Raw genomic sequence first — 14,142 nt, 5'->3', positions numbered from 1 at the left:
CTATAGGATATACAACCGTGTAAAATTTTCCGAATTATTTACCAGAAACGACAGCAGCATTTTCGTGATATTCAATTCCACAATGCAAGGTTATTTTTGTCAAGGACGGTGGTTTGATATGTCTGTAGCGATAACATGTGTAATATTGTAAAATCTAGAGACGATTCATTAGACTTCGATTGCAATTATGTATTTTTCGTAAAGAGAAATAAACTGCATCGTAACTTCGGGTATATTGCTCAATTTGTTGCTGTCGCTTAATAATACTGCGGCGGATATTCGAAATCTGCAGATACTTCAACCAGAACGGTCTCTCATGGGTTTACCACAGTATTCTCCCTAACTCGGCGGCGTTACACCGTATTAATACGCTGCCTCTTTGATATTTTGATGCAAATCCCGAAATATCTTCTTTGCTTTGTTGATGACAACGCGCACTTTAGCTAAAGATCCATCTGTTTACTAACGGATTACTTATAATCTAACACATTGCTAACGCAACGAACCTTATATACTGTCTGGCACATCGTGGCCGCGTAGGAATTTTCTACGTCGCTGCTGCCAGAGAGATTGAATGCAGGTGGCTGACAATGTGTCCGCTACAGCATACTTATTTTGAGTCATGAGACAGTATAGAAAGATGTAGAATCTTTTAATTTTATATAAAAGAAGAAATTGAAGCGATGCGAAATGTATTGTAGAGTCACAGAAAAAATCATAAATGCATTGTAACAATACATGAAAATTTGGCCAGCCAAACAAATAACTATTTGATATATCGCCCCCTTTTCTGGTGATCCCGCACTTGAGCGTATAATTAAATTAAATAAATATATATTTTCGTGATTAAGTGAAACTGTATTCATGAACTTTTCAGGCTGCACCGACAGATGGACTTGCTGGCATATACATCATCAATGCAGTATCACAGCAAGCAAGATTCTGAAATACAATAACATACATTAGCATCTTTGTGGATAAAACTTGATCTGTACTTAATTAACTGTTGCTCAATAAAGCAATATTTCATTAAAATGTGCACAGATCCTTATAATAATATACACAAGGAATTCACAGATGACAATAATATATGATAGTTCATGTTATTATTGTGGTGACATTTTTCCACTTCAGATTCCCATGTGCTGGTAAAATTGCGTGCTGCCGAAATTACACGGCATGCCATATTATTTGTTGACGTCCCATGTCAAAAGGAATGATTTCATCATGACAAACCGGATCTCCGGCTTCAAGGAAAATTGATTTCAATTCTCAGGACAGATAGATTTATTATAGGAACCTTCACAGTTGGCGAGAACGGTGTCTTTGACTTGAAGTGGCTTGCTACGAAATTTTAGTACTCAATTGCCCCTGCAGGATCGACCTTCATCTATTTATAATTTCCTACATTTATAATTCGTAACATTACTTCACTCAAACCTGCATATCAAATTTCAGCGGTTCATTACCTGTCCGCAATAAGTATACTTTATAAAGACTATATACTTAAACCTTATATCCATGGAGAAAAATTACCTGTAGTATATTGTAACCATAAATTTGCTGCCCACGAGTTCATAAGATACATCTCCCTTCACACGCGATCGTACGTCATCAGAAGTCCGCTTCATTCTTTCACAGTGATGTCTTGAAGTCCGACGGCCGGCTCCTTTCGATTTTGCTGAGTTGAAATTTGTTTCAGTTGCAAAAATACTTCGTAATCTGCCGCGTGCAAGTGTCGCACCGAACACTGCAGCACCACTGGAACTTGCAATGACACTGAACGTCGTAAGTTATCTCTTTCTGCGTGTACCCTCTACCGCAGCAAAGCAACCCGCACCCGTCGAGTCCTTTCGAGTTTAAAACGCATTCGCGTCCTCTCGTGCCCGGCACCCCAGTCCTGGAATTCTTTTTGCAGTAGTCGGGCGACGATTCGATGTAGATTAAATCCGTTATAGCCGGTGCCTCGTGGGACGCCCTTCGCGGCTTTAAAGTGCCCTTTTTCGTGGTGGTCATTTTCACGGCGACTTTGTGCTGTCGTCGCAGCTTGCTGCCAACTTGTCGGAAATCGGGCAGCTTCATCCAACAGCTCTTCAAATTGCACGATCCCGAAACTCCATGACATTTGCACGATGGTCTTGTTAGTCGGACTACCATCTGGAAGAAATTGATTGATATTCTTTATTTACTGTTGCATTGCAATTATTGGGTTACTATGGAGGGTGAAGGATAGTCTCGCAAAAGACATTGACTTTCTACGTGTACCCTCTAGTTCGGTGGATCGCGTGATTATTTTTAGGTTCGCCTTTTCAGGCGTATTGTAACTAAAGCGAACAAATGATATAAATATAATTTAAAACATAACGAGATCACAAATAATGAAAATATATACACCATGAAACATGAAACATTGCGTAGTGTATACATACAGTAAATATATTATGACTATTGGTTTTTGTCGCAGGATTATACCGATCTGAACTATCATTTGAAAAGGGTCGGCCTAAAAAACGCGTTGGGAACCACTGCTATAAAGAACGGCACTCGGGATACTGCTCTTGTCAGGAAAGGAAATTCTTGCTTCCTTTTTGCATTTTTACAGTATAAATTACAAGTTGCTTTGCGTTATGTGTAAGATACATGTAGTATGGGACTATCCGCAGGCATGCACGACATTTACAATTGCAAGACTAGCAGCTAAGGGAATATGTTTAACTGGATATACACTGTCAATGATACACACAGAAGTGACCGTTGATGTATGACATATGGAATTTCGCTCGCGTAGGATACGAATGGAAAGATTTCTCTGCGCATTCTTGCAGTAGGCCAATGCAACAACCATAAGTGGATACGGAATTCGTCTAAACACGACCCACGTAAATGTAGACCCTCGTTTCCGCTGGGTGTCGCATGCTATGATATTTCCGAAACAAACAACTCCATTTACTGGCACCTTCGCTGGAGTTGGTTGTAGGCAATGTTTGAATTACAATGCACTCGAACCCACTTGAAGAAGTAGGGAGGTTCGTGTTTCCACCACAAACAAGGTGGTTTCAATTATAAAATTGCTGACGCCAACGTCTCTTATCGACGCCTGCATCATCACGATGTTCAAATGTAGTTGGAATAGACCGCAGTATAGGAAGCCACTTACCATTCTGCCAGCTTCGTTGTTATGAAGGTTCATTTGTTTCCTGGCCTTCTTCTTTTTTCCTCTCGGGGACAAATTGTCGCGCTCGTGCGCGTCGATGAACTCTCTGGAAAATCCGTAGGCGTAGTTCGTATCATCCCCACATCCGTCCCATACCTATACGAACAATCAAACGCTCAATGTTAGATATCAGCACTGTATAGATTCGCCACGATGATCACGAATTTCGCTGGATCTAAGCACGGACAGTACAGGACAAACTGAGTGAATATCTGTAACTTCTTACCCAATCCTCATTGAGTCCCTCCGGCCGTGCCTGCTCGCTACATCCACACCCAGGCAGAGTATCGCCTCGACACGCTTTTGCGACTGAATACAGTACTCCAGCCGACGCCACTGCGTAGGTGAAAGCCGTCTCTCTGCTACCTGCAAATGCATATTTAGACATTCGTCACGTATATAAACTTGTAACTGGTGAAGATAAAAGATGTGGATCATGTTCCGGTACTATCCCAATGAAATATCGACAATCCGGGTCACATCCCACGTTTATTTTGTCATGCTATTCCCGAAAACAAGGAAGTGGTTTCATTACGAGAGACCCAAAAAACTTATATGTGCTAGCACGGTTCTTATCGCACTTGTAATTCGACAATCGACAGTGTGTGATTGAAATAAAGCACTGGAGTTCCCATACATAAAACCGTGCGCTAGACGGATCAGACCAGCGGACTAACGAATTGTATGTACGAGCATGTCAATAATGATCTGTTTTTTCACACTAACCTGTTTTGATAACTTTGCCAAAGACGGAATTATCATTCACAGTCGAGCAGTTCCACCTATGACCTTTGAATTGGTGCTGACATTCATGTATCCCCGTTCGCGCCCCGTCGCTGACGTAGCCCATGTGGCTGTAATATCTCATACAGAGAGCCTTCTGGTTGCGCGACAGACCTTCAGTCTCGCACGCTGAGAATCTTCTATAAACAACATCGTCCGTCGGCTGCCGCACAGTCATTGACCTGAGAAAATAATATATTGAACGTTGAATTGTAGGCTTTTGGAAGCTGCTTAGCGAAGAGTCACTCACCACCAATGCGGCTTTACTGAAGTCACGTTGATTACGAGTAAGATAAATAATCTGTTAAGAATCTCCATGTTGACACTTCAAAGCGGGTTTCTTTACACTGAATTGGCCTATTCAGCGATCTGTGTGACAATTGGATGTTCGATCATTCCTCAGACGTTCGCAGCAGTACAATGAACACAGTGAAAACGCTCAACTATTTTATATAGTTTGCTGTAATTTATGCGTGATTTCGAGAGCAGTCCTTCCATTTATAATTGCAGGTTGCTGTTGGAGTTTTCAATGTCGCCACCGGCGGGTTATAAATGCCGGGCGGTGTGTTTAATAAACCTCGACCTAATGCTCCCATGTCGCAAATGCACGCAACCTGCTATTTTCTTTCGTTCTCGACAATAGCGCTACAAGTTATTTTTCCACTTTAGATATTCGTAAACTGTAATTATCGGCGCGATTTCACTTTCCCGGAACGATGAGAAAGTGACTGAATTTGGAGGAACGCGTGTTTTGCGAAGCTTTTTGTAATCCAAATTTATGTGTCTAAGTACTCTAACAAGTAATCGCGTAAGCTATTGTGTCAAACACATTTTTCGGCAGAAAGGCCTGCGATCAAATCAAGCACTGTTGACGATGCAAGTTTACAACCGTCTCAAGTATGTGTCGTGCGAAATACACAACAAAGTGCGAAAACATAACGAATTAATCGTCTAAAATTCTATTCTGCAACTAAATTATCATTTTTTTTTCATATTGGCTCGTAAATACAATGACTCGCTATTACAAGTTTTCGTATGGTAACTTACGGTATTGAAGAAGTCGATGATATTCACAAAATAGTCGAATTAGTCAAATATTATTGAATTGCAAAAGCCGAATTCATCAATCATAGATCGCATCCTCGGATATAACAATTATTCATCGAAAATATTTCCTGATTGAAAAACGGACTTGAATCAGAGACCAAAAATGTATCAAACTCTCAAGTTGCCTCGATATACAGAAGTCTATTGTGCCCCCTAACTTAAATGCTACTCGCAGCGCGACTGAAGATTTGAGTACATTGAAGACACTTTTACATCAAAGTTTTGATTCGCTTCGCTTCACTTCAAACCCGGGTCTCGAAGTTCGATGCAGAAAAAAAATGAAGGATAAAAGAAATCTGGCATTTATTCATGACGCAAAGTCTACTTGTAAAGTCACGAACTGTGAAAAGACTTTACGACCAACAATTGATAATATACAATTTAGAATTCTCGACAATCGCTCATGTCAGAAGTCAATAATCTCGATTTATCAGTTGAGGGTGTCCAGGGTGTTTGCTGTACGTGTTCCCGGCGTGAATATAACACCTTTGTTGTTTATCGCGGACTCCCGAGCACAATTGGTTATTAGATCGGAAGTGCATAGTGGCAAATAGCCGGAAACACAAACCATAATCGAAGGTTACCATCCGGCAGGCGTTTGCAGCGGTGAATAATAACAACCTACACGCCTGCGTTGCAGTTTCCACCGATTAGTTATGCTGACTTTCCCGTTAATTTGGATTGTTCACGATGCGTGCAAGTCAACAAAACTACCAATCGTATAAATTTCATCTCTCGAATCTCATATTTCTATTTTCGAGAAAAATTCAGTTTACAATCATTATATTTCTCCAAATACCCAATATCCCTATTTCTAAAAATAGTATTTGCTCACAGCTGCCCGGAACGCGTCTTATGAAATAGAATCGGAAAACCGACGGTATATATGTACATAACATTGGGGATATGCTAAATTCGACGTAATTTCGTCGATTTTCCCATCCAGGAATTTAGCCTGGTTCCTATACACGGGATAGGCATTCCTGATAACTTCACCGGTCGACAAATGATTGATTGAGCTTTGAATATATTCCCATGCGAGCGGTGCGGTTATCGCATAGCACGCAATAGATACGTCGTCGATATTAATTAGTCGCGCTGGCAAATGATGAAGCGCTATCGTGCGTGCGAGAGATGTAATTGATGCGGTGAATAGCGCTGTTGACGTCTTCTATCCAGATCTTCTTTCCCAGTGCCTTTCCATCAGCGCGCCACGTAATGGGTGGGGGCGGGCAGTAAACTCGCACGGCACCAGAGGGCCAATCCCCGTGAAATTGATATTTGATGTTTTTTGTCGGTTGCGCTGGTGGATAACAAAACTGTCGCAGGTATTTGATCGAGGACGGAGATATGCGGTGGTTTATGCAACATTTCTGACAACTCCAAGCTTCGGGTATTTTATGAATGAGTCCGATAGCTATACATATGACTCTGGGCGCTGTTATGAACTATTCTGGTGTTAGTCTGGAAGAAAGAGTAAGTGATGTATAGAGCTCACAACTATAAGAAAAATGTGGTCATGATACAACGAGGCGGCTAAAATGACCCCATATGCATATACTCGATTGCAAAATGCGAGGGGTGGATTTTCAATACGGATATCCGTTGTGGTATAGTGAAAACAACTTATGTTATGATTCCCAAGTCGAATATTGGTGGGGGGCATTCGCGCCTTTCCTCTCAGGCTGCGTCAATACCCTCACAGTAGGCCTATATGAAGGATTTACACATTCCATGAATTTAATTCTTACAAATGTAGTCTGTGGTAATGCTTATTTACTATAGTTGACGCGTTAATACTACGTAAACTTGAAAAAACACCATCGTGTGATGATACTGCTACAAGCGAAAGCTGATTTACAAACACTTTGAATGCATCCTTGCAGAACACAACTTCAAATTGATGGTATTACACTTTCAAACCCCGCAGATCTATAAATTATAGTATTCGAATAAATACTATATTGCATGAAGTGACGTCTATAGCACACAGCTTTGTGAGCTATAGTTTTCCGCTCGATATAAATACTTCCGCGTTTCAGTATAACATGCTGCAACCTGAACAAAATATTATAATTGTCATTAGTTCCCTTTTAAAACAAGCTCGGACCTGATCAAGCATGAGTCGTTCTTGAATGAACACGGTCCGTCGTGTATCTAAGTCTGAATAAACGTTTGTTTCTTCATGCGCTGCAACTGTCATCGTATATTTCGTTAAGAACTGCTGCCAATTTCGGTAAAAACGCAAAACCTACCCAGCACGTTGCCATGAGAAGCCCCAAATTCTTTCGTCTTGGTCAAGTGCTTCATAACATTAGGAATTTCCGTGCAAGATTATTGTTTTAGGATAAATATTTGCAGGACAAAGACGGCTATCATATTTTAAACAGAAGTATGTACGTTGCGCGAGTACGGCACGGCTCAGATAAGGTCATGAAATAATCATATCATCTCCGAATTATCCGAGTGGAAAGGCAATTTCCACATGGGAGGGCTGGCGCAGGGTCAATTTCTAGATTTTCTTTTGGCCGGTGTTGATACTGCGCGAGCAACGGACCGTAAACGAAATTTGCTCTCTTTTGGGTTGGGCAGCGATATTGCGGTTGACTCAGTGGATTTACTGCTCTGCAGAGCAATCGTTTGGTAAGAATGCTGTAATTTGGGGGATAATGAAATTAATAAAAGAGTGAAACATATGGCCTAATTTGGTTTTCATTCTTGGTGATACCTTTCGCTGCAAGTGCTCTGCGGTGTTCTCCCTTTAAGAATTACGCAGGCCGGTCAAGGGTGTGCGTCTGCAGTGTGCACGTGAATTATGTGCAAGGCATTGGCATCTCTTGCACACAGAGAAATCGCCAAAAATTGAAGAAACGCGTCTTAATATACCAGCCGTGAACTTGGACGCACTTTGGGTACACCATCGTGCATCGAGAGACAAGTAATTCGACCAAGGTGTTCGTTGGAAGGGTGGATAATTTCTGCGTTTCATCTACAGATTATATCAATGTTAATTATAATGGCGGGTTAGCGTCATGTTAATCCGAATTTGGTGGTGATAGAAAATTGCTTTAAGAACGAAGATAAGTCTCAATACATTATTATTCAAGTGAAATCTACAGGAGCCAAGTTGACTTCCCTTCAAGCCCAATGCCTCGAATTCGGGTTTACGGTACGGCAGACACGATATCGACTTATTGCTTTGAAGATATACGATGATACAAATTTTCAACATGGATGGAATTCTTTCATTATATAGGACAGTGTGCAGCGTGCATATTGCACTGCATAATATTTCTTTGCGTACAGTCAACAACATTTATCGGATTTTAATAGCAATACTATCCGTATGTGATTTTAACATTGAATAGCTTTCATTGTTCCGGAATGATTTGATATGAAAGGTCGGCCGCATAGCAACACCGGGGCGCCAAATTTACAGGGTAACCCGATCCGTTTCATAGCGCGTATTTTTCTGAAATATTTGCGATCAAAGTCTTAATGCCGTGTTGCAGGATGGCGTAATGCTATTTTTGCCATTTATAGCGCAGCGGAGTTCGATGTAATCCATGTATTTTGAATCGCATCAAGAAGCGAATACAAATCGCGGCTGAACTAGGATTGTGTAAGCCTATAGATATGAGTTGTTTGTCTAAGATTTTGTACAGATTGTGCGATAAAAATCGTTGGCCAAGAAGTTCCTCCCGCGAGCAGGATGAGAGAAAGCCTTAATGTATAGCTGGTATCGGCTCCGAACAACGTGCTGAGTTGGTACCCAACTAACATTTACTGCACGTCGCCAGATATTTCATAGCTAAGCTCGCACTTTTCTCATTTCACTTTGGTCAATCCCACCGACAACGATAAATGATAATGATATGATTCGATTTTAACGCTCATGAAATGCCAATTGGGCTTCGGTAAACTGGGTACGCAATCAGGCACTACTCCAGTCTGATGTGACCAATTACATCATTATATAGGTGATGTTATTTCTCATGCCACTTCAGGATGATTCTAACCACAATCGTGTCAAAGTGGCCGCATATGACCCAACATTTATGAGATTGTACAGTGTACAAGTGTATATATTAAATGACATTGATGACTATTAATAATAAATCTAATCGGATGAGGATCCCTATATGCCAGGTTGACATGCAATCCTTATTACTAAGATTTGTTCTTATTTTCGTTACCGAGGCCGTGATTTGGACTGTACGAAAGGAATGACTCATTATTTTAGTCACCAACAGCTTATCAAAAAGGCCGTGAACCAATGATATTAGGGGTAGAAGTCATCAACAACAGTTTACCAATTTCACCGTTAAGCTACCTAGAATGAATAGGCCTTCAGTGGCTCTCAACCCGGGGGGCGCGCAACCCTTAGGGGGGTTGAAAGCATCTGAAGGGGGCGCGAAGAAGCGGTCAACTGAAATGTTTCGCGCTCTGCGCGATTTACCGCCATATCACGCGTGTTTCTCTATATATAGACCGAATTTCATATTTTTGAATTCTCTCATTAACAGTCATAACCTTCCATTCCATCAAACAATCTGTTGGGGTTGCTAGCATCCCGGTTGGATTTTGCAATATGACGAAAAGGGGGGCGTGAAACTTTTCACTATCATAAAAGGGGGCGTGTCTAAAAAAAGGTTGGAACCGTTGGCCTATATGTTATTCTATAGGAATATGCATTGCAACCATATCATCCAGGGCGAATTTTGTTACCTGAAATCCGGAAGATTTTGACCTAATTTTTTTTTTACCTTAAAAAACTTAATTCTGGCAAAATTTAACCTCAAGTATGCAAATTAGGCGTTTTCGCACAGTACAGCTTATCTTCATTTCTGGCCGGAACTTTCTGTCCTTACGAAGTAGTTTGACATGGAAAACTTTATTTTAACAAAATATGGCCCTATGAAGAATTCCAGTAGTCACGTATTATGGTAGAAATCAGGGTTGTAATGACTCGAGTCAGACTCGAGTCACGATTTTCGGATGACTCGACTCGACTCGAGTCATTTTCTCAAAATACGGAAATGACTCGACTCGACTCGAGTCAATCTGTGTATTGACTCGACTTGGACTCGAGTCATTGCGCATGACTCGAAGCAAGTCAATGACTCGAGATTCAGACGGCGAAGACCGACATTTCATTGTAATTTCGAAGCCAACACACTATTGGGATTTCGTTTGTTGGTACTGGTGCTTGAAAATGCGACCAGAAACTGCTAAAAGTGAGGAAAATTGATATATTATAAATGCGAACCATTCAATATCACCAAACAGAGGTCAAAAAGTAGGTTTAGGAAGACCTTAACTGGAAACTGAGCAGTCAACACAATGACTTGGACTCGGACTCGAGTCATAATACCATGACTCGGACTCGATCCTCTGTTCGCTGACTTGGACTTGGACTTGACTCGGTGGGAATTGAAAATGACTCGACTTGACTCGAGTCAAAAATATAAAAGTGAGATTGACTTGTGACTCGGAGCCTTGTGACTTGGTTACAACCCTGGTAGAAATGATTGAAATTTGTTGTAGTACAACGAAAGGTACTTTACTACATTCTCGAGTAGAAAGTGTCTGTTTTTACTAAGTAGCTTCTCAAAAATGAAGAAATAACGTTCAACAGCAGCAGTTGTTGGCTGATAACACTGAAGTTGTGCGTACACTGCTGGTGAGTGGTCACACACCGTGTTGCTTCATTCTGACAATGCTGTCTACATCACAATTTTTCATCATGCGCCTCGCGATATAAGTACCATGCAATGCCCACGCAGTGTTACTTCAGTTGGGGTAGTGTGGTACGTTGAGCATAACACCATGTCAACCTCTTTGTGTCATTTGACCGGTTATGATTCACAATGAGCAGAAAATTAGCCGTTTACAACGGTATGCATATAAAGTAGGCTATAAGCTGGAAAATGTCAAATGATACGTTCACCGACTGTGAAAAATCTATGACACAGACGAAATGCAGGTTGCAATTTTCACGCAGCTTCGACTTATTTCAACATGTAAAAAAATCGCCCTACACTACATATGACCCATGGTTTTGTAATCCAATGAAAATTGATTTTAGGGACATGTCACTATATTATTAAAATCCACCATTGCCATTACGATCAGCATAGCGTTCAATTCCTCGATATTTTTTGCTTCACACACTTCATAGTGGGATCAACGGTCTTTTTCGGTTGTCAAGGGAACGGTTTCACGGTAATTAGCCCCGGCGCTGTGCCCTCGAGACCGAATGCGTCACATTGTGTTCACACATCACTCAGCACTCGAAGGACGACAATAGTTTTCCGTTCTGTTCGACAAGGCGGATGTCATGTTCATTTGTTAGTAAACGGTTGCGCCTTTGTCAAACACGGTCACAACTACTTTCGTCCAGATTTGATGATGCCTCCTCCTCTCTTAACCCTTGACATTGCGGGTGGATTCCTGCAGACGTTTACGTGGAAAGCGATCGCTGGCGGATGTAAATTGTTTGGTGAAACTACGGAAGTCGTACTGCGCTTATACTTTATTCCCAATTGAAGTGTCCACTACCTCGGTAACTTAAAACGGTACTCTGTTCTAGTTTAACTCGTTAATGCGACTCGACGTTTACATGTTATCCGGAGCATGAACATTGAACGAACAATCTCCAATAAGGCATTGAGGCGCTTGCTTACACGGGGCTTTCAGAAATCACATTTACCGATGATGTTTGACCTATTAATATTTGTAAGGATCTTCACTCTCTCTCTCTCTCTCTCTCTCTCACACACACACACTCTTTATCACACGCACACACATATATATCTGTCAGGATATCACTTAATCACCAATGCCAAGTGAATATTGATCGAGCCTCTCTGCTAGGCAATCATTATCATCATTTCGAACTTACATTTGTGGGTCCCTGGGCGTAGTAAATATCATTAGTACCAAGTACTTATTGTTATCAACGAAAACTAACACTGCGTGAATGCCTGTTTACGCGGAAATTTCAAGTCCCGCCACGGAAAGTTTACTTTCATTCGGCTCTATATTACCATCTACCGACAGAACTATCTCGAGTCCTTTTCAACGTTCCGACACGTCATGTTGGCAATGGCAACGCATTTCTGTTTTCATCGTAACACGATTTGGGCAGTTATAATTGAAAAATGATAGATACAATAGAATATGCAACTATACACATCTCCTAAAACTACCACATACATTTCTTAATCAATATATGGGATGCGCCCTTTAAACGAAAGGAATGAACAATTGAACAATGAAGGTCACAATAAGACCGCATTACATGGAAATGAATTGTTTTGGCACAGCTGCGACAGACAATGATCCAGAGACTGAGAAAGTAGAACAGTTTAATTCCTTGGGATCGACTACGAACCGCAATTTGAAGATGAGGATAGTAATCCAGAAATCACATATATCGGACGTAACAGTTGTGATAGGAGGATAGCAGTTTTAATCAACGGAGACGATTTATATGGTGTTTTGAAATGATAAAATTATTAATAAACTGATACTGATACTGCTGATGATGGTCATGAGCTATGATGATGTATTGGTTGGAGACCTCTGCTGTTGTAAAATGCCACGAGACTGAACTTGAGGTAACACATCTAAGGATAACAATATTATATATTACATATGGATACCAGAGATGAGCGAATTTGAAATTTCTATGTCCTAATCCAATCCAAATCCAAACCTTCAAATCCAAATCCATATCCTAATCCATAACTTTTTCATATTCAAGTCCATGTCCAATCCTAATCCGATTCCAACTGGAAATTTAGAAAAAATACTAATTTATGCAATGGAGGGATTCGAAAATTTTCTTTCACAAGTAACGATTCACTTGGTTCAAGATAACTTAGTAACCATAAGTACATTAATAACTGATCTGAATAAAGTTTGTCGCCATTCGCCACACGACATTTCAATCTCCCAGAAAATATGTAAATCCAATCCAAATCCTAATCCGTTCTGAAAAATATGTCTAGTCCAAATCCAATCCAAATCCGACAAAATTTTACAAATCCTGTTTTTTCAAAACCTAATCCTAATCCATGCTCATCTCTGATGGATACCCACTCACTATCCAAGTGACTATACTATGCAAAATAGGTATCGGGCTATACGAGGCACATCCCATGCCGAACTTTTTTGATGTAAAGTTGGAGAAGCCCGACTAAGGTATTATGGCGATTTGGGCATGTATGGAGGGATCAGGACTGTATCTGCCAGAAGTTGGAGTAAAGGATGACATATGGTGAAGGTGAGAGTTGCAGAGGACGATATTATGACGATGAGTTTATTGACGAGATTGATTCACATGGACAACCCATTTCCATCATATGCTGAATGACAACAAAAAGCGTTATATGATAATTATGATTTACAGAACGAAACGTTGTCCTATTAGCTCTGACTCAACCATCGACGACAACTGCGTGCCGTCAGATGTCAGCCAACAACCGAAAATATATAGCCTAGCCGTCTGTGACGGAAAGACTGTAGGTAGAACCGTAATTCGTGCACTAGTTTCAAGAGGTTCCTGAAATGTCAATTAAAATCTTAGTGTTTTATTTGTGGGTCAATGAAATTTTGCCTAATTTTGTCTATATCAAGTTATCTTATCATCCAATATAAAGAAATGTAAAAGAAAGTACTGCGAAGCTTTCGATTAGTTTTTCATGATCAGGATCACTCACGGCGATGGATACAACAGCCACAAGTGCCTTCTACCTAAGAATTTTATTGCCGTACGAAGCCCTTAACGCTAGGAGAGCATTCTAAATCAGTCCATCCTAACATATCCTTTAACAATCTTTTACGAACGAAGAATGCTCGATCTGAGAAAGCTGGTACTTTACCAAAACATGGCTTTATCACAATGCAAACAAACCTTGATAAAATGGAATATAATGAAAAACAAATTACATTCGCTATTAAATAAAGCAAATATATTATTTAAAAATAATTGAGTGGATTTGACCTGTATCAAGTTGCTAGTCTCTCCAGAT

At 40.6% G+C, this 14,142-nt stretch overlaps 1 protein-coding gene across 1 annotated transcript; it reads right to left on the bottom strand.

Annotated features, from left to right (window-relative positions):
• Positions 1-637: 637 nt before the first annotated feature.
• LOC145454776 (protein Wnt-5-like) lies at positions 638-7,339 on the bottom strand. The gene is made up of 6 exons (XM_080332757.1): positions 4,248-7,339; positions 3,941-4,179; positions 3,441-3,580; positions 3,158-3,310; positions 1,537-2,157; positions 638-942 (listed from the first exon to the last, which is right to left on the bottom strand). The coding sequence occupies exons 1-5, from the start codon at positions 4,313-4,315 to the stop codon at positions 1,699-1,701; spliced, it is 1,059 nt and encodes a 352-aa protein (XP_080188883.1). The 5' UTR covers positions 4,316-7,339; the 3' UTR covers positions 638-942; positions 1,537-1,698.
• Positions 7,340-14,142: the final 6,803 nt, after the last annotated feature.

This window comes from Botryllus schlosseri, chromosome 13, assembly GCF_051294905.1.
Source record: "Botryllus schlosseri isolate E-star chromosome 13, Bs_hap1, whole genome shotgun sequence".
NCBI lineage: Eukaryota > Metazoa > Chordata > Ascidiacea > Stolidobranchia > Styelidae > Botryllus > Botryllus schlosseri.
The sequence above is the reverse complement of the archived record's forward strand: the minus strand, read 5'-3'. Positions and strand labels throughout refer to the sequence as shown.